General features: G+C 38.6%; 4 protein-coding genes across 8 annotated transcripts; 3 read left to right on the top strand and 1 right to left on the bottom strand.

The window, feature by feature from the left end:
* The first annotated feature begins 4207 nt into the window (after positions 1-4207).
* ppie (peptidylprolyl isomerase E (cyclophilin E)) lies at positions 4208-8721 on the top strand. Its single transcript, XM_034859016.1, has 10 exons — positions 4208-4307; positions 4789-4887; positions 4981-5024; positions 5898-5924; positions 6062-6143; positions 6233-6336; positions 6426-6549; positions 6766-6951; positions 7080-7222; positions 8501-8721. The coding sequence occupies exons 1-10, from the start codon at positions 4277-4279 to the stop codon at positions 8567-8569; spliced, it is 909 nt and encodes a 302-aa protein (XP_034714907.1). The 5' UTR covers positions 4208-4276; the 3' UTR covers positions 8570-8721.
* Positions 8722-9081: 360 nt separating this feature from the next.
* LOC117935702 (gap junction beta-4 protein-like) lies at positions 9082-11223 on the top strand. Of its 4 annotated transcripts, none has more exons than XM_034858087.1 (2): positions 9082-9253; positions 9721-11223. In XM_034858087.1, the coding sequence occupies exon 2, from the start codon at positions 9756-9758 to the stop codon at positions 10545-10547; it is 792 nt and encodes a 263-aa protein (XP_034713978.1). In that variant the 5' UTR covers positions 9082-9253; positions 9721-9755; the 3' UTR covers positions 10548-11223. The 4 variants fall into 4 exon arrangements, with proteins under 4 accessions (XP_034713978.1, XP_034713979.1, XP_034713977.1 ...); XM_034858088.1 differs by having other exon boundaries at positions 9108-9253; positions 9724-11223; XM_034858086.1 differs by having other exon boundaries at positions 9108-9253; positions 9691-11223.
* A 2957-nt stretch (positions 11224-14180) lies between these two features.
* cx35.4 (connexin 35.4) lies at positions 14181-16611 on the top strand. The gene is made up of 2 exons (XM_034858084.1): positions 14181-14405; positions 15060-16611. Exon 2 carries the CDS (start codon positions 15130-15132, stop codon positions 15988-15990), a length of 861 nt encoding a protein of 286 aa, XP_034713975.1. The 5' UTR covers positions 14181-14405; positions 15060-15129; the 3' UTR covers positions 15991-16611.
* Positions 16612-17418: 807 nt separating this feature from the next.
* hmgcl (3-hydroxy-3-methylglutaryl-CoA lyase) lies at positions 17419-20363 on the bottom strand. Of its 2 annotated transcripts, none has more exons than XM_034858083.1 (9): positions 20207-20337; positions 19902-19985; positions 19591-19698; positions 19364-19459; positions 19082-19230; positions 18924-18987; positions 18646-18834; positions 18412-18537; positions 17419-18133 (listed from the first exon to the last, which is right to left on the bottom strand). In XM_034858083.1, the coding sequence occupies exons 1-9, from the start codon at positions 20291-20293 to the stop codon at positions 18032-18034; spliced, it is 1005 nt and encodes a 334-aa protein (XP_034713974.1). In that variant the 5' UTR covers positions 20294-20337; the 3' UTR covers positions 17419-18031. The 2 variants fall into 2 exon arrangements, with proteins under 2 accessions (XP_034713974.1, XP_034713973.1); XM_034858082.1 differs by having other exon boundaries at positions 17433-18133; positions 20198-20363.
* Between the last annotated feature and the right edge of the window lie 595 nt (positions 20364-20958).

The following is a 20958-nucleotide window of genomic DNA, read 5'->3' as shown; positions in this document are numbered from 1 at the left end:
GTCTTGTATTTTGACAATCGTGATGAAAAAGTCATAGGATAGCAAGTCAAAAAAAGTCACAGCATGGTATGTTGAAAAAAGTGATAAAAAAGTCATAGTGTAGCATATCACAAAAGATTTAAAAAAAAGTCTAGTATAGTAAGTCGAAAAAGGGATTAAAATAAGTTGTAGAATGGTACGACGGAAAAAGTTATGAAAAATCATAGTAAACCATGTCAGAAAATATAACAAACTCATTGCATAGTATGTCGAAAAAAGTGATAAAAAGTCATAGTATAGTAAGTTGAAATTGCTTTTTTAAAACGTCATAGTATAGATTGTTCGATAAAAGTGATGAAAAGCAATAGTGTAGTATCTCAGAAAATAAGTGGGAAAAATTACATAGTATATATAGTATGCTGAAAAAAGTGATTAAAAATCTGTATTGTATGTAGCAAAGAGCATTTATCGCATCCAAAGAACAGTTTGGGAAAGATTTTGACAGGGACAAAACTTTCCTCTTCATTAAAATTGAAACTATACATCATGACATTTGAACACTCAACTTTCTATCTTCTAATCATTGAGCACTCAAAGCTATTCTAGCTGACAGACAATTTCATGTTTTTGTCAGATTTGTCGAAACTCACAAAATTTGATCACTCAACCTTCCAATCCTTCTCTTATCACTCTAAGCTATCTCACCTGACTGCAAATTTTATTTTGACCTATTTATCTCTTTCACTTAGCATACATTGGGCCTCAAAACTTGCTGAAACATATAAGATTTCCAAGACTTGCAATTATGCTCTTATCACTCTAAGCTATCCAATCTTGTTTTTGGCATATTTGTCTCTTTCACTTAGTATATTGCACCTCAAAACACTGAAGACCACTCAAGACTCCTTCAGCTTTTAATCATACTCTTATCAACCTAAGCAACCTAACATGACACAAAAGCTCATGTTTTTTTCACATTTTTTTTTTCACACTAAGTATGTGGAAGCGGAAAACTTGTATCAAAAAAGTGATAAAAAGTCATTGTATATTATGTTGAAAAAAAGTGAGAAAAATGTTATATAGAATGTAAAAAAAAAGTGATTACAAAGTATTTAAAGCATGTCGCAAAGTGCATTTATCCCATCTAAAGAACTAGTTAGGAAAGAGATTGACAGGAACAAAACTTCTATCTTTGTTCCTGTAAAGTAGATCTTGAAACTACTCGCTCCATAAGACTCAAATACTCAACCTCTAGTCTTGTAAGCATTAGTTTACCACCCTAAACTACGTAACTTAACACACAAGTTATTGTTTTTATCACATTTGTCTCTTAAATTAAGCATTTTGGGCTGAAAACGTAATGAAACTCACAATATTTGCTCACTCAATCTTCAGTCTTCAGTTTTCCAATCGTTCTCTCATCCCTCTAAGCTATCTGACCAAAGTGAAAGTTTGTTTTTGACCTATTTGTCTCTTTCACTTAGTATATTTTGGTCTTCAACACACATACAATTTGATCACTCAATCTTCTGTCTTCCAATAATACTCTTAATACACTCTAAGCTATCCCACATGACAGAAAACTTTTATTTTGGCAATGTTGTCTCTTTCACTTAGTATGCTGCACCTTAAAACTTACCAAAACACTGAGGATTTGAATACTCAACCTTCTGTCATCCAATCATACTCTTCAATTCAATTAAATTCAATTTTATTTATTGTATGAAATCATAACAAGAGTTCTCTCAGGACACTTTACAGATAGAGTAGGTCTAGAACACAATATAATTTGCAAAGACTAAACAATTCCTGTAATTCCCCCAAGAGCATGCATTTAGTTGCGAGGAAATGACGCAGCAGAACGTAGCAGGCCACTGCCGAGTGTAGCAGGGTGTAACAGAGCATGGCAGGGCGCGCAGCGGGAACATCGGGATAGCTGCAACCATGATTCCAATCCAAGGAAACATGCTGGGTGGAAAAAGACATAAGGATTCCGGGGAATAAATGTTAATAATTTGTTAAAGTTAGTAACAAGCATTTCTAGTACAAGGATGCACACAGATGGAAAGAGAGAGGAGAGAAAAGCTCTCAAGTGTAATGTCGAAAAAGTAAAAGTATTGTGTGTAAAAAAAAAAAGGTGATAAAACAGTCGTAGTGTAGTTTGTGGAAAAGTCATAGTATAGTATGACGAAAAAGGTGATAAAAAGTCATTGTACAGCATGTCAAAAAAGTCATAGTATAGTATGTCAAAGAAGTAAAAAAAAAGTCGTAGTATATGTGTATGTCAAAAAAAAATACAGTGGGGCTCTAAAGTTTGGGCACCACAGGTAAACATTTGTATTTATGTGCATAAAGAAGCCAAGAAAAGATGGAAAAATCTCCAAAAGGCATCAAATGACAAATTAGACATTCTTATAATATGTCAGAAAGAGTTAGATTTTATTTCCATCATTTACACTTTAAAAATAACAGTAAACAAGAAAATGGCGTCTACAAAAGTTTGGGCACCCAGCTGAGTTGAAACCTTGTACTGCTCTTTTTGGCAAGTATCACAGCTTGGAAACGCTTCTTGTAGCCAGCCAAGAGTCTTTCAATTCTTGTTTGAGGTATTTTCGCCCATTCTTCTTTACAAAAAGTCTATTAGCCAGCCCATAGAGCCCCATTGTAAACCCGGAAATATTGAGTACACAAAAAAAATGAGTACACAAAAGTTTTATTGCAGAAATGGGAAGTATGGGCCCCCAGCATACAGAAAATGACGGATGCTAATTTTCATATGTTGAACAATTTATGTAAATAGCAAAATTAGCATAACTAGCAGAATTGGCCAGATCAACAATAGATTTTGCACTGTGCAATCAGTTTCTACAATATTGGAGTGGTTTAAGAGGTTTTAGAGGATGCTGAAATCAATTCTGGCACGTTCAGACTTCAAAATGGTAATTCTATAACAAATTTGGATTTAGACAGATTTTTTATTAATTCAGGACTAACATTAGGTTATTTTTCATGGTACACACATTAATCTTGCATTTCAGCTCTTGCTCTTTGATGTGAATGTTGATAACCTAAGTCAAAGTATAGCATATCAAAAAAGGTATTAGTACAGTATGTTGAAAAAGGTAATAAAAATGTGAGAATGTCAAAAAAATCATAAAAACGTCATAGCATAGTATGACAAATAAGTCAAAGTATTGAATGCAAAAAAAATGCTTATCCACTCTTAGTGTAGTGTGTTGAAAAAACAGAAAGAAGTCATCGTATAGCATTTAGAAAAAAGGTCATAGTATAGCATGTCAACAGGTCGTAGTGTAGTATGTTGAAAAAAGTGATAAAGAAAGTCATAATATAGTAATAAAAAAAAGTGGGGAAATTGTATTATATGTAAAAAATAATCAATGAAAGTCTTATGTTGAAAAAAGTGATAAAAAAGTCATAGTGTAGTGTGTCAAAATATATATATATTATGTCAAAAAGCATGTCAAAAAAGAAATGGAATAGTATGCTGAAAACAATCATGAAAAAAATCATAGTATAGTTTGTCGGGAAAAGTGGAAAAAATGTCATACAATAGTATGAAAAAAAAATAAAATAAAAAAAAAATCGATAAAAAAGTAATAGTACAGTATGTTAAAAAAGTGACAAAAAAGTGATAGTATAGCATGTCGACAAAAGCAATAGTACAGTATGTTGAAAAAAGTAATAAAAAAGTGAGAATGTCAAAAAAGTGATAAAAAAGTCATATTATAATATGACAAATAAGTCAAAGTATTGTATGTTAAAAAAAGTGATTAAACAGTCATAGTACAATATGTCGAATAAAGTGATAAAAAAGTCATATTATTTTGAAAAACGTAATACTACAGTATGTTGAAATAAGTCACAGTGTAGAATGTCGAAAAAAGAAGAGTAAATAAAAAGTCACAAAAAGTCGTAGTATGGTATGCCGAAAAAAGTGATGAAAAAGTCACAGTAGGCTATTTATAGCATGTCGAAAAAAGTGATAAAAAAGTAATAAAAAGCAATAAAGTAAGTCATAGTATATGACAAATGTATGTCAAAGAAAGTCTGGAAGAACATGCAACTCCAAACAAAAAGTCACAATACACACCTACCATAAACGCACGCAGAAAAAACTGTGTTAAACGTTTCAATATCATATTATAAACGTGACATTAAAGTGATTACAGTTTCCTCCAACAGGTGTCGCTAGAGGGAATGTGGTTGGGAGGCGGACTTTAGCCTCACTGCACCAATGACAAGCTGAGGGGGTCAAAGTTGAAGGGTTAAATCCAACATGGCGGCAAACAAACGAGTGCTGTATGTTGGTAAGTATGCTACTTTTAATTTAAAAAATACATTGAAGATATATTGTTTCAGTATATATAGTTAGCGTTTTAAGGACTTTACTTTATAAATAATTAAATTAGTCACTAACTACTTATAACTACATATGTATAACGTGCACATCTTATGTAAAAGCCGGTACCACACGAAAGCGTCACCTCAACAAACTTCGCTTTTTTGAAACGTTGCTCAGTTTTCCAGACGCTATAAGTAAAGTCCGTCGTGTAAGATGAACTCTGAATACATGGAATAAATTCATAAAACAATCCTTTATCCTCAGGAACTCAGGACTCCAGTGGTTCTTATTGTGTCTTGAACGTAGCACGTAACCTTGCTCCGTTATCCTCTCCTCTATATATCGTTACAAACAAATAGTTCTTCATGGTCAAATTTTAATATTAAGCAACATGTCAATAACCTTTTGTCCATAAGCTCAGTCTCAGTACGGTGTGTTTCTGTCAGGTGGCCTGGCAGAGGAGGTGGACGAGAAGGTGTTACATGCAGCTTTTATTCCGTTTGGAGACATCACTGACATCCAGATACCGTTAGACTATGAAACAGGTAAGACCTGAAGTTTGCTATTAACTGATATAGCAACATCACTGTGAGTATGATAAGTATTAAGCTGTATTAATGTTTTATTTCTGTTTTCAGAAAAGCACAGAGGATTTGCGTTTATTGAGTTTGAATTGGGAGAGGTATGTACTGGTTACAGACAGTGCTGAAATACACACTAAAAAATGCAATATTGTGATATGAACCCAATAAGGCAATAGCCTGTATGGGAATCTTAATGCATTAATATTTCAATTTAATTAACATGAATGTTATATTCTGAGTGAGCCTAATTCAGGGTGTAGTTGCATTATTTTAACAACATTAACATTTTTTATTTATTTAAACAAACCAATAAGCAAAGGTGCAAAATATTGGTCTAGATGACAATATACAAAAAAGTACACTACACATACTGAACACACACAAAAACAAGGCATTGACAGGGAGATCGGCACGAGACAAAAGGGACCAAACACAAGCACAGATAGAAGCAAGAAGGCTGTAGCACAGGTCTACAGCATGGACTTCAAGGATTCGGCAATGAAAAAACATTGACAAAAAACGTTGACAATAACAGGTACAGGATCATTAAGCAGGGCAGAGAAGCGTGTAGTTGCATTATTGAGAGATGTTGAACATCCCTTAATTTTGCAACACACTGACACTGTTCTCCATTTGCTTGCTGATGTGATCCACTTTTATGTACAGCCATAAAACATGAAATTGCACTTATTGGGTACCATGATACCAACACGAGCTATTGTTTTTGATGTGTAAGAGAGTTGATTTAAAGTTATTAATATGGCTGTTCTCTAGCATGTGACTGGGAATTGAATACATTTATTGGCATCCTTTACACACAGTTTCATTGCAATGTGGTCTTATTTAGAAAAGGTCTATGGTAGCATGATTAGTGAATTCAGTGTAAACATGGATGGTAATTGGCACATAGTTGGGATTTTGATGGTAAATGTTTCTGTGCTCATAATCTTTATGGCCTTTGTCTTCTGTAGGATGCTGCAGCAGCTATTGACAACATGGTAAGTGGATCACATTGCTCCACATTAATGTCAGTGAAGTTATATTCCTTTATCTGAGAACTAGCTGTTGTGAGTTTACCCACAAAAAAAGAGTTTAGGGTTTTGATATTTATGTTTTTGTTCTCTTTTCCTGCTAGAATGAGTCTGAGCTTTTTGGACGGACAATCCGAGTCAACACCGCCAAGCCCATGAGAATCAAGGAAGGTTCTTCTCGTCCAGGTGATTGATTAAAAACCTTTTTATAGAAGCCTTTGCCTAAACAGTTGTTTAAAGCCTCTGTTTGGATATAAACTCTGCTTTTCTGTCAGTGTGGTCGGACGATGACTGGCTGAAGAAGTTTTCAGGAAAGACCACTGAGGAGGCTGAGGGGGAAGCAGCGGCTGGAGAGACAACCAACACCGCAACAGAGGAGGTGAGATGGCTTTCTCTCTGAAGTGCGTTGGTGACTCTGGTTACTGTCTTGACATAGTTTAAGAGTCAAATTATGACGTGTTTTTGCAGGCTGAGCCCCCGACTAAAAAGGGAAGAGTTAATCCTCAGGTCTACATGGACATCAAGATTGGAAACAAGGCAGCAGGGAGACTACGCTTCCTCCTTCGGGCTGACATTGTTCCCATGACAGCAGGTGTGTGTGCTGTAGGGCTTTCCCCATCACATCTTTGTCAAAAATACATACTGTAGCTGCACAATGTTTTGGTGGCTTGCATACATAATTGACAATAAAATTAATTATACAGGGGTAAAACAAAACCCCAAGTGCTTAATTATATATTCCCCTTTAAAAAAAAAAACATTCAGTTGGCATATAGTAACACCAACATCTTTCTTACATCCTCTATAGAGAATTTCCGCTGCCTGTGCACACATGAGAAAGGATTTGGCTTTAAGGGCAGCAGCTTTCATCGCATTATCCCTCAGTTTATGTGCCAAGGAGGTGACTTCACCAACCACAATGGCACTGGTGGCAAATCCATCTACGGTCGGAAGTTTGATGATGAAAACTTTGTCCTCAAGCACACCGCGCCAGGTGAGGAATTTTGCAAGGAGCTCATGGAGTGTGTGTGTTTGTGGTCTCTAGGTAAATGAGCATCATGGTTTACGTTTACTAGCAGTTCCCATGGATAACTGGCCAAACCTTCTCTCTCGTGTTCTCAGGGCAGCTCTCCATGGCCAACTCCGGGCCAAACACTAATGGCTCTCAGTTCTTCATCACTAATGACAAAACAGACTGGCTGGATGGCAAACATGTGGTGTTTGGAGATCTGGTGGAGGGGATGGATGTGCTCCGTGCAATGGAGGTAAGGGATAAAATGGTTGACTGAGACCCCGATGACCGTAAAACGTTTTGCCATTTCTTCACTAGAAATGCAACTATAGCAAGCATCTCACCATCACTAATGTTATCCACAAATTATATATCCAGCTGTAAAAAAGTCAGAAGTTAGAGCAGAAGTACAAAAAGTTGTTCCTATGAAGATAATACACCATCTTGTCTTATTGGTGTAAACTGGAAGGTTTCAGAACGTTTTTCTGACAACGTATTTCTCAGGTTTCAACTCTTGTTGCAAATCTTTGATCTGAACTGGAGTTTTACACCTGCGAAGATTTGACTGTGAGAAGTCACCTCTTCAGCAGAAGGTGACTTTTCCTTTCCTGGGGCGGTCCTTAATGTGAGCCTGATGGTTTTTGCTTTTTACTTAGCTGATTGGTTCTTGCCATAAAATGAATTCTAACAGTTGTCCAATAGGGATGTCGGCTGTGTATCAACCTGACTTCTGCACAACACAATTGAGGGCCCAAACCCATTAATAAGGCAAGGTATTCCACCAATTAAACCTGACACCTGTGAAGTCAAAACCATTTTAGGTGACTACCCCATGAAGCTCATTGAGAGAACAGCAAGGGTTTGCAGCACTATCAAAAAAGCAAAGGATGGCTACTTTGAAGAAACTAGAATATAAGACATTTTTTTCAGTTATTTCACACTTTTTTGTTATACACATAATTCCACATGTGTTCATTCATAGTTGTGATGCCTTCAGTGACGATCTACAATGTAAATAGTCATGAAAATAAAGAAAATTCATTGAATGAGAAAGTGTGTCCAAACTTTTGGCCTGTACTACTGTTGCAGCCTTCAATTTCACAATACAATAAAGGGTAATTATAAAAGTGTAAAATCACTCTCATAACAAACCCCAGTTATTACCCGCTTTGGTCATTTAACTATATACATCACTATTTCCTTCTCATTTTTCTTCACACAGCAGAAACCCAAATTAGCACACAGTTGAAAATTGGCACTGGAATCTGCTGGTTTACCAAATGCTATTATTTATTTTTAGGGATAATGTAAAGTTAATTGTGATTTAAGTTTCAAAAATAGCAAGTTAATATTGGTGATCAGACTGTTCATGTTTTCTAGATTGTAGTTGTACCCATAAACGTGGAACTCAAACATCTATCTTGGCCTAATGTTATTTTGATATTAATTTCTCATATTATAGTAAAAGTTTAAAACAATCATGCTGCATTAAAAGTAATTGCTGTATCTTTTAAATGTTTTCTTTCTGCAGGCTCAGGGAAATAAAGACGGCAAGCCCAAGCAGAAAGTCATCATCTCTGACTGTGGAGAATATGTTTGAACGTAAAAGAATTGTGTGCTTGGATGTGTATGTATCATATGTGTCTATGGAGGCAGTGAATGTCGGAGTGTGTTCATGGTCTTTTGTACTTTGAGCCCACATCATCTGCGATGTAAATATTTCAATAAACTTGTTTTTGTTTTATAAAGAAACCATTGCTTGATGTCTGTAATATTTGTACAAATAAATATCAAATTGTTCAGCGGATTGTAGGCTAATCCCTTTTATAGCTGCAGAACTACCTTATTGCACATATTTTCTTAATTATTTTGAACTTTTTTAGTAACATGCTCAGACATTGTTAAAAAAAAATCTGAGTTTGTGTCAAATTGGAACACCAAACAATCAAGCAAGCTGAAATAGGTCTATTAATGGCACAGAAATGAGAAAGAATTATAATTTAAATCATAAAAAACATGTCCGGTCACTTTACAAAAAGTGATAAAAGACCATTAATTAACAGGTTAAGACATTAAACCACTGTAATACTAAACGTTAAATCGGACAAACGACTATTTAGTGCCGTTGAGCTGCCACACCTGAGCAGGTTGAGCGGAGAGAAGACATGGCAGGCCAACAACTCCACCCCCTCCGCTCTCTGTTGAGAAATCTACTGCGGTTCTCATCGGTGGGGTTAATCCAGAACCCGCTCAGACACTGAACTGCAACAGCTGCGTTTACACTGTAAGTAACACTAATCGTTATATAAAGTACTGAATAATAACACAAACTTGTTTGGATTCCGCGGATTTAGTAGGTTTTAGACGTGTATATTTCGGATACGCGCAATTGCGCATGGAATGTACAAACTTGACAGAGATCACCGTAGTCGTTGGGAAGTGAATGGCTGATTGAATACGAGTTCTCGGACTGTGTCTCAGTAGAGCGACGAATTAAAAGGTTTCTACTAGGATACTAATAAAGTATCTTGTTAAATAAAAGTTTTAGGGAGCTTGGGGTCTTTTAAAAAAAAAAACATAATTTACGTTCAAGATAAACACGTGCCTGTATCTGTTAATAACCCAGTTCCACCTCGGGTTGTTTTTTCTATATCTGCAATATGACTTTTTTGTTTTTGTCTCTGGCTGTTAGATAACTGAGTTGTGTCTGTGCCGTTTCAGCTGAAAAAAACCTCCCCTGTCTTCCATCAGCAGGAAGAGAAGACAGCCTGTGGACAAACCTTGTCATGAACTGGGCATTCCTCCAGAGCCTCCTCAGTGGGGTGAACAAGTACTCCACAGCTTTTGGCCGAGTGTGGCTCTCTATTGTGTTCCTCTTCAGGGTCATGGTGTTCGTGGTGGCAGCAGAGAAGGTATGGGGTGACGAACAGAAAGACTTCAAATGCAACACGGCTCAACCAGGGTGCCATAATGTCTGCTATGACCACTTCTTCCCCGTCTCCCATGTCCGGCTGTGGGCCCTGCAGCTCATCTTTGTCACTTGCCCCTCTCTGCTGGTGGTGATGCATGTAGCCTACAGGGACGACAGGGAAAGGAAACATCGGCTTAAGTATGGCGAGAATTGTCACCGTCTCTATGTGAACACGGCCAAGAAGCGCGGAGGCCTGTGGTGGACCTACGTCCTCACTTTAGTCTTTAAAATAGCTGTGGACGCCATCTTCGTCTACCTCGTGTACCACATCTACGAAGGCTACGACTTCCCTTCGCTCATCAAGTGTGAACAGGTGCCATGTCCCAACAAGGTGGACTGCTTCATCGCTCGGCCCACTGAGAAACGCATCTTCACCATCTTCATGGTGGTCACCAGCCTGGTCTGCATTCTCCTCTCTATTTTCGAAATCGTCTACCTGGTTGGTAAAAAATGCAGTGAATGTGTCATCTCGTCACATAACCCTCGCCACACCATGACCAACACGATGTCCAGTGGAAGCAACCTGATGGAGTCAGACACTCTAAAGGTGCCTGGCAAAACCACCCTTGAAACGCCTGCTCCTTCATACAGCCTTGTCACATCTTGAGACGTTGGGAATAAAGACAAACACTTACTGAAAAACTGTCTTTGGAAGAAATGCTTTTCCTCTCTCTATAGGCACTTCCTCAAAGCAGAAATGTGTGTTTTCAGACATAGAACTACAATGGAGGTAGTTCTTTACTATTTTTGTGTCTACCCTCAGATAACGTGAAATTCTAGATTACCAGATCTGCCATTAATCTGGAATGTGGTCACTGTTGTGGGTTTGGGTCAGAGTATTCACAGAGAGATTTTTCAGATGGGGTTCTACAGCCCTTGCAAAGAAAATCAAGTCTGTGTAATTTAGATTTGGCCTTGAGACCAATTACATGAGTCACTCCATGGTTCGGACATATTTTTACAAACACGTGGTTTTCTGTGTAAAGTTTTCCTTCTACTCAGTGCCAAACCCAGGAAATGTTTAGTTCAAGCTGTACTGCGTCTTTTACCTTCAATTCATATGACTCTTTGTGAATACTGTACTTTATGTAATTTAAAAAAATGTCTGAAAGATTGTGCTGTTGTGCGTGTTAATGTTCTGACCGGTTTAAACTGCTTCCTTTACACAGGCTGTAGATAGCAATGAAGTCAAAATGCGATGTGTTGTAAACACAGCTGGCAATAATATTACAATGTGCATATTTCAGTCTTAAGTGTTAATATTTTACATTAAAGAATTTTTATGTTTAGAAAATGTGTTTTTTTCCCCCCATAAGATGAAGAAAAACAATGTAGAGAGGTCCATACACAGTACTGCATTCAATTCACAACAAGTACTGTATCAGTTACACAATATATCTTAGCATAGGAAATATACTAAAGAACAATGTAAACCATCCAGGACTTGTGTCAGTCCATTGACTTTTGTACTTCAACTTTTTCCATGCGTCTTATAAAGCCCTCCCTCCCCATGGCACACATATTGCGCGGTTGCTAGGAGCAGTGCCCCAATGTTTATGTAGATTGGCACGTTAAGGAAGGCAGAGGAGGAGTCTCGCTCTCTTCAGTTCAAATGATCTGTCTGAGCTTGCAGATGTGGACACACCCAGGGCAGGAATTTGTCAGTGCGTGCAGCCACTGAACAGATATTTTCAGTATTTGCTTGGCAATGTGCTATAAAAGTAATGTAGTGAGAGTAGAAACATATTTTCTTTCTCCTTCTGGTATTGCGCCTGTCAGATATTTTGAGTTTGCTCTGCTGAGGTTTTGAGATATCTGCCTCTAAAACGTGTGCTGCCACCTAATAGAATAATTACAGCTTGTGCTGCTCAGAGCAATTAGGAATGACATCTTAAAAAGTCAAACAGTGAAGTGTATTTTCCACTTCACTGTTAACAGATTTCATTGGAACAATTAACATCTATTTCAGTAAACAGTAGTTCCGATGAACTTTGTAACAAAAGAGGCCTGTGGAATATCATGGTAACTAGGGCACTGTTTTTAAGGAAAGACAAACTGCTGCTGCTAGAATGTCAGTTTTCATCTCTACTGTATTAGGGTACCATTCAGATATGTCACAGATGGCTATCTGGATCCACAAGGAGGAAACTTTTTGTGGGTGAGTTGAGACTCAAGAGAACATAACTTTCAACCCATCCATGTAATATCAAAGTACACAGTACGGATGAAATGTTTCTTTCTTCTGGGCCAGTGGTGCTTAAATTAAAGCTCTTAAGTGTTGCATCAAATATTATAAAGTGTAGTGAGCTCTGAAAATATAAGCAAGCTTCCCAGTTCTCTTTGTTGTTATTGTTTGCCCAGCCTGGGTGGTTCTGTAACTGAGCCAACAATCCCTCCACTCACGAGATCCTCCCAAATCTTGTCGGCTAGTCCTTCTCTTTTTGTTCCAGCCTTCTCTCCGCTGGTACATTTCCTTCCTGTGTCAAGTGATGTGTTTTTCCTGTTTGTGTTGGTTTGTCTTGTCGAGACTTACATCACAGGGAGCATTCCCCCAGGCGTGTCTGGGCAGACCGCCTCAACCAGTTCATCTGGAGCCAAAAAGCAAATGTTCTTTCCTCTCACCCCTCTACCATTTAATTATTATCAGCTGAACTGCTCTGATTAAATGCTGCAAGTACAGATGTTGTGTTCACATGCCCAAGCTTTATGCTCCAGATGAGCGATTGACGAACATTTGATGAACAGCTGTAGTTCATACTTAATACTTGAGTTGATAATTTTCTGAGAGTTTTCTCATGGCTGCAAGACTTTTAATTAAGAGAAGCCAGAACTGTAATATTCCCTTTATAGTTATACTATTCACTCCTGGCCTTAGACAAATTCTGCCTTTTTGTTATCATAGAAAGTGCTCATTATTTGTACACTGATGAAAATATGAGTACCCCATGTTCTGGCTGGGTACCAGACAACTACATTTACTGTCCACATCTCAGATTTCCAAATAATGTTTAGACATTTTAACAAAGTTGAAAACAAGACATTTCATCATAATTATCAGATTACCTAATATGCAATGTATGCATAGGCATTTCAACAGCTTGAATACCACAGCTTATAAATTAGTTTTAATGCAATTCTTTTTCTTTCACTTATCTTCCTTTTACAATATTGGGCTCAGTTGTGAGCAATTGCTATTGGGAGCCTGAAAAAAAAAGCCCATTGAGACATTGTATTTGATTGAGCAATACAAATACCTCTGACTTGACTTAAAACTGGTGATACAGGAGTCTTTTATCAAGTTATGTAATGTACACATGGGATTCACTAACTTTGAATATAGGCAAGAACGAGCAGGCTCTGGCACAGCGAAACAAGCTGATATTTGATCTTACATTTTTCTCCAAACACTCCTAAGGATGGGCTGTTTCCCTTCAGAACAGAAACACAGTAAAGATGGTTGTCTGGTAAATCTGATCTGTAAAGTTTAAGAAAATAAGTTTGGTCATAAAAGCAGGTGGATGGTGAAGTGAAGATAAAAGCTCATGATATAATGTAGGAGAACTTAAAAGGGAAGGCCTAAACAAGAAGGAATTAATTAATAGTGCACGAAAAGGAACAAGGACATTGTATATTTATTTTTGGCTGCTTGACAACAAATTCCCTCTGGTGTGATCTCCCCACTCCTCTCCACCAGCCCTGACATTTTTCAAAGACCAACCTCCTCATAAAGACACTCCTCATACTTTTGAAAACGTGTGACAAGACGAGGCTAAAGACATCCTACACCAACAAAAAATGCATTCACCATAGGGTGTGTCTGCTCCGTACCTGTACAAAGATGAAAGAACAAACATGTTGGGACGGGGAGACAGCCCTTTCTGAAAAAATAAAAACAATGGACATGAATCTCAAAACCTTTTAATAAGCACACAAAGACCCCTTAGAGGGCGCTTTGCCTCATTAACCCTGTCTGAGAAGACATGGACCCTGTGTCATCTGAAATCAACAAGGCTCTGATTGGTTTATCTGGTTTCAAACTGTCCATTTGTTGGCTTATATCCAAATCCTACTTCATATCCCTGGAGATGGTTTCTGTGATAACTGTTATGCAAAAAAATATGTGGTTTGCTACTACAACACTTGGGTATGAGTGAGAGAGAAAAAAAGAGCAACAGAGAGAGAGAGAGAGAGAGAGAGAGAGAGAGAGAGAGAGAGAGAGAGAGAGAGAGAGAGAGAGAGAGAGAGAGAGAGAGAGAGAGAGAGAGACCGACATCTAGGGTAGCTCCAGTCTTTCTTCTTTAACCACACCCACAGGCGCATTTCTCAACACTGCGCTTCTCTACCTGTCTAAGGGAACCAAATATGTGCGTTTAGGGACTAGAAAGACATTAAAGTAGCAAGGAATTCCTCGGAAATGTATGTAAACGCCTGTCTTTCAACCAGTAATGGATTAATACTTATTTTGGTAAGTGCAAAAAAACTCGCTACAATTACCTTTGGATGTGTCAAGAGGAGTTCAGCTTCGTGAAGTTCGCGTTTCAGCCAACTGGAAATGAGTTTTCTTTTAGACAGCAGTATATGAAACGATAAATAATCTCCGATGGTTGTAGAACAACCTCATGTCGCTAAAGAACCCTGTCAATAAAATATGTCTAGCCTAAATAACGCATTCACTCTGTGCGTAAAAAGCTGAAATGTACTTTATACGAACACATACAGAAGGCTGACCGTATTTACTTTGTTTCATAAATCAATATTTGCAACTAAACGTTGTAAAGTAGGCATACTGCTTTCTGAAATAGGTAATACATACTACTAAGCTCCGAGTATGTTAATAACGTTGGTCCAACTTGTTTCCTTCATGGACGCTTGAGGCCTATACTCCTAACTGTGTTATAATTGTCAGTAGTTATTTCTGGTAGGGTTGATAAATGAGGCCTGTTGGAGATGTTTTGTCATTAAATCAGCTTTGGAATACTAATTGATTTTTTAAAATTCAGAATGAAAGCTTATACGTGATTGAAGCCACTTGGATTAGCTAAGTGAGACACCACCAACAGAGTGAAAGAAGAATACTCCATGCTGCCAATTAAAATATGTTCATTCTGCTTTCCTTCAGGTTTGAAGATAAACTACTATCAGCAGGAGAGGATTTCCAGAGAAGAGGTATTTGACTGCCAGTCAAGGACATGGACTGGAAGACCTTCCAAGCCCTCCTCAGTGGGGTCAACAAATACTCCACAGCGTTCGGACGTATTTGGTTGTCTGTGGTGTTTGTGTTCAGGGTGATGGTTTACGTGGTGGCAGCGGAGCGGGTGTGGGGTGACGAGCAGAAGGACTTTGACTGTAACACCAAGCAGCCTGGCTGCGCCAACGTCTGCTACGACCACTACTTTCCCATCTCCCATATCCGCCTGTGGGCCCTGCAGCTCATCTTTGTCACCTGCCCGTCCTTCATGGTGGTCATGCACGTGGCTTACCGTGATGACCGCGAGCGCAAGTACAAAGCAAGGTATGGAGACAATACCAAGCTGTACAACAACACGGGCAAGAAACACGGGGGCTTGTGGTGGACCTATCTGATCAGCCTCTTCGTAAAGACAGGCATCGAGGTCGCCTTCCTCTACATCCTCCACCACATCTACAACAGCTTCTACCTGCCGAGGCTGGTCAAGTGCAGTGTGTCACCCTGCCCCAACGTGGTAGACTGCTACATCGGCCACCCCACCGAGAAGAAGGTCTTCAGCTACTTCATGGTCGGAGCGTCGGCCCTTTGCATTGTCCTGAACATCTGCGAGATCATTTATCTTGTCTCCAAGCGGATCGTGCGAATCGCAAACAAGATCAAAAGGCCCAATCGTGCCAACACTGTGCGTCAAAACGACTACAATGATGAGCCCTTTGACAGCTGCATCGACACCATGCCAACGCGGAGCCAAAAGGAAAAGCCTCCATCCTTTAGAAGTGCAGTCATGTCTTCACACAGGCCGTCTGGACTCAAACTTGAAGAGAAGATACGAGCCTCTGCTCCCAATCTGTCAATTTCGTGAGTCAAAGATCAGGCTGAAATCAAGAGATCAGCAGTGCCTAAGCTAATACCTATTGACAATCCTCAGAAAACCGAGTCAGAGCCAAATATCTGTATGAGTCAGACCCTGGAAGTTGAGTCATCAGTACTGGAATCATTCCGTGGGCCCCTTGTGTCCACATTTAAGACTCTTTCTTTTTAGTGAGGGCAATCACTTAGGTTTCCAAGTCAACATCCACAATATTTACAAGTCAGCTAGAGCCAAATTGATTTGGTAGTAACTGTTTTTCTTTTTTTAATACAATAAAAGGTCTGTGTGTGCCTTTTCAACTTCACCCCTTCACTTATTTTAAAACATTCCTGTTAGGTTACTCTACTCTCTTTCTTGTGATTGGAGTTTTGACATGGGAGGGAAAAGAAATGAACAAGGAAGCAGGACACTCCTGGCAGAGGTATTCCCCCTATCTGCCAGTGAATACAGTGCTGTGTCATTGAATTGTTTTCATTTATTTTAGTGATCTCATTTTATTTAACTGAACTGAAATTCCTTTATCTTCACAGGGCATTGTTCTGATGACATTGAAAAATTGTAAACATTTCTGCTTTGGAGTGTGGACACTCCAAAATCAGGGTAATGGCTGAGTAGTACTTGAAGGTGTGTACACTGGCCAAGACAAAAATGATTATACTACATTTATTTTTTTCAGGTGAACAACAAAACGTATACATTATTGGTATATTTCTCGATCTAAAGCCTCTGTGGACATAAGCTTGGTCTCAGGTTTATGCTGCACAGCTACCCGCTGTACATAGACTGTGTGTTTTGACGTGCTTGTACACAAACTTGCCTCATCCAAGACCACTGTTGATTTAAATAAGGCGAAAGGAATGCTGCTGTTTAATCCTGTGTTGGTAGAGCTGCAGCAGAAAAGCGGAAAAAGGTTGGACAGATGGCGCATTGAACTATATCACATATTTTTGCGAGTCCTTAATCATCAACTGTGGACGTCAGATGGAAATGTAATTTATGCACTTTTTTTACACATTTTTACAAAATTTAATAAAATGTATTGATTCTGTTTCTGAGGGCAGCTAAGTGATGCCTCATGTTAATTTCATTTCTGGAATATTAGTTTTTATTTACGCATGTGGGACAAACGCGTTTTCTCCGAGGATACCATCTGATCATTATTATTTAAGGACCTGAATTTTTCATCAAGAAATGGTCTTTTGCGGTCTCTGTAAGATATGATCTGCATCTAAGTGTTGCGGAGGGCTGTGGTAAGAATATCAGTCTGCCTGTCAGACTTGTCAGTCAGGTTTTAACAAGGTGCAGCAAAGAAACAGCTAGTTCTTCACTAAGAATCATTTCGCAACAAACTGCAAAATCACCGTTGAGCCTGTAGATTCATCAAACTGCCGTTCATTTAATTTTTTTTTTTTTTAAATAATACCAGCAGCACATTTTAATTTTGAAATTATATTTATTTTTAAAACTCACAATTTAGTTGAATATTTACATGTTGGATTTGAAGAGGGGCATTTTAAAATAAATACACAGCACATCAATATTTTTTTAACAAGCCAGTACAATGCCCAAGTTCAAAAGAACTTATAAGTTTCCGTAGACTCCCTATATAGAGAATTAATTTGAAGAAAGTCATCACTGCGTACATCAACAGCGAGTTTATCTATAGCTAGGACATTTTGACTGGTTCCTTTCATTATTATAAACCCACCGCCCAGAAAGGAACGTAAGCACACTATTTAAAAACTGGTGAAGGCATGGAATTAGATAAGTATGATCTGTATGATTAGACTGACTTTACATAAGGCACTGTTCCAACTATGCTATCATGTCGTGAATCAGGTATTTTATGCTAAGCAGAGGGAGGGGTCAGTAGTACCATCTAAACCTTGAAGTAATATCCTCATACCGGGACAGGATGAATCAAACTAAAATGAGAATAGGGAGAATAGAACATACAGAGGATGATGGCTCCATGTTGCATGGTTGTGCTGCAGTGGATAGTCTGCGAAAGAGCCTGTGGTTTGGCTTTTGTCTACAGCTTGCAGGTGGCCTGCGCCACTTTTGAGTTGGTCTTTCTGTTGAGGGTTCGACAGATGAAAGCTCCAGCATCTATCAGCTTTGAGAGGTCCACTCCCTAAGATGAGGACAGAAAGTCAGAGGGTCAAAGCTGAGCGAGCTGACATCGTACACAATAATTAGAACTGCAAACTAGTTTATGATGGGGTGGACCGGAACATTCTGTAAAGCTGGAGCATTTAATTACTGTAAGATCAGTTTTTCCTCACCATAAAATAATTAAAGAATATGAATTAAAAAAAAAAAAGTAGGGCACAAAAAAGCAAGAGCAGTATCTTTAATCTCTACTAAAAATAGCCAAAAGACAGTGGAGGCTAAAGAGAAACCCAAACTTACTGTTTGAATCCCAAGTCCATGCAGCATATATACTACATCTTCAGTAGCAACATTCCCAGAAGCCCCCTGGGCATAGGGACAGCCACCCAGTCCAGCTACTGACGAGTCAACCACGCTGATTCCCATCTGCAAAACACAGAACATCTAAACCTTGAAACTGACTGAAGTTTACACAACATCAACAAAAGATAACCTACATGGACAATATATTTTCAAATAAGAACCAGGTCTGACCTGTAAGGCCACAAGGATGTTAGCAAGGGCCTGGCCGTAGGTATCGTGGCAGTGCACCGCCAAGGCATTAACTGGCACCTCTCTGCTCACTGCCTCTAGCATTTTAGTCATGCTACCTGGAGTCCCCACTCCAATAGTGTCACCCAGAGAGATCTCATAGCAGCCCATGGAGTACAGACGCTTAGCTACCTGCAAGAGAGTCAAACCTTGAGCTGGTTCCATTAGTGACACAGTGCTTACGTTGTACCAACGTAAACATGCATCAAGTGAGAACTCACATGTGCAACTTTTTCAGGTGCCACCTTGCCTTCATACGGACATCCAAGAACACACGAAACATACCTGCGGTGACAAGATACAGAGTGGAAATTCATGCAAAAATCAAACACTATAATTACAATTATTTATACATTAGTCAATGAGACAGTGAACCTACCCTCTAACTGGAATTCCAGCGTCTTTAGCTGCTTTCATAACCTCGTCAAAGCGCTGTAAACTCTCGTCCACTGAGCAGTTTATGTTCTTCTTACTGAATAGCTCAGATGCAGCACCAAATATGGCTATCTCGGAAGCTCCTGCCTTTATCTGTAGTAAGCAAGAGAAAGGAAAATGCATTTTAGATGACACATTAAGACAAATTACCTACAGTATAAGAAGCTGGATATACACTATTTGTGTAGCTATTTGGAAAAAGTGTTGGTGTATGATTGACACTAACAGCAGCCTGGAAACCCTTGAGGTTTGGGGTGAGGACCGGGTAAGACACTCCAGGTTTCCTATCAATCCCCTTCATCACCTCCACCTGGTCTGCCATCTGACATTTGGACAAGGATGACAGAAACCATCAGTGCTTTAAAAAAAAAAAAAAGTAGTTTGGTTTCTGTACCTCATTGGGTGTGTCATCCCTTTCCATTTGAATGGCTCTGAGTGGGAGAACAAACTCACCTGTGGCACCCATTTTGGAGATACAAAGCTGGTGGCCTCAATGACTGGCAGCCCTGACGCTGACAACATGTCAATCAAATTTATTTTAGTCTCTGTTGGCACCATAGTCTGAGAGTGGGAGAAGTAAAGCAACAAGACGAGGAACACTTGAAAAACACTGAGACAAATGAGTGATAATAAGCTATGCACCTGCTCTATCTTAGTACACTGATTGTTCAAAAAAAAAGCAATGCGTAGTGTTATTGTTAGACAGATATTTTCTGGCTACAACAGCTGTTGTCTTATCAAATTAAACTTTTTTATAATGTTACCTTTTCATTCTGAAGACCATCTCTGGGTCCCACCTCCACTATTTTCACCTTCTCTGGAAGAGCTTGGCCTGCTCTTAAGCCAGCCTACACAAACACACACAAACACAAACAGTATATAACACAGGTGTAAAGTAGCGGAGTTAATAGCAAGTGGCCAACTAACTGCTGTCTAGTTTACCGACTGTTAGCTTAACCGTAGAGGACGCTAACAGCTGGTTGACCAGCACCGCCGCCCAGGCTGCTAGTTATACGTACACACTTAAACCTGCTCGAACATTCAAACACAAAAAACTCACTGCTTTGACCTTTGCTGTTGAGCTAAACGCCACATACTTCTGACCCATGGCTGAACTTAAAGAGCTTCTGTTGACAAGCCTCATTACGGCAGCCATGATGGTCCGTGATTTCACTTCTTCCTCGATAGGGTGGAACGGAGAGATAATAAAAGCTCTGCAAGCGCGCCATCTACTGGCCTGGAATTTGAATTGAAAAATAGTTTTATTTCCAACAGCATAAACAAAACTTAAAGCTGTCCGTAAATGACGCCACAATTAATTTTATGGCAAATATTTTGATTTTATTGGGAATTTATTTTATAGGGATATGTACTTTTTCTGAAACAATACATGCATGTTACTGTTTTCCTTCAAGTCTGTACATAACTAATACACTCTCTGAAATGACATAAAACCAAAGAGTATATATACACAATTAATGTTATAGTTGCATGGTTGCCTTTATTTTATTGTGCATTTCATTATTTTCTCCCTTAATGTTCTTGTACTTAATGTAACTTCCTTTTATAAGATTTGATTGCATGCACTTTCCATTTACACTACAAATGGGGTGAAAAGACAGACACAACAATTTATAAAAATATTTTTATGTGTGAAAAAGTAAAAAACAACAAATAAATTAAAATTGTTTTTTATCATAGTGCATATTATAATTAAACAGACTCATAGAAAACTGCAACCTGTGTGACATTGGGGGAAAAGCCTGCTTTTCACTTTCCCTACAGAAAGTAGGGAAATTGCAGTAGATGTAAATGTGCTGT

The sequence above is a fragment of the Etheostoma cragini genome, chromosome 20 (assembly GCF_013103735.1).
Source record: "Etheostoma cragini isolate CJK2018 chromosome 20, CSU_Ecrag_1.0, whole genome shotgun sequence".
NCBI classification, from domain to species: domain Eukaryota; kingdom Metazoa; phylum Chordata; class Actinopteri; order Perciformes; family Percidae; genus Etheostoma; species Etheostoma cragini.
This window is presented reverse-complemented; position numbering and strand designations above follow the sequence as displayed.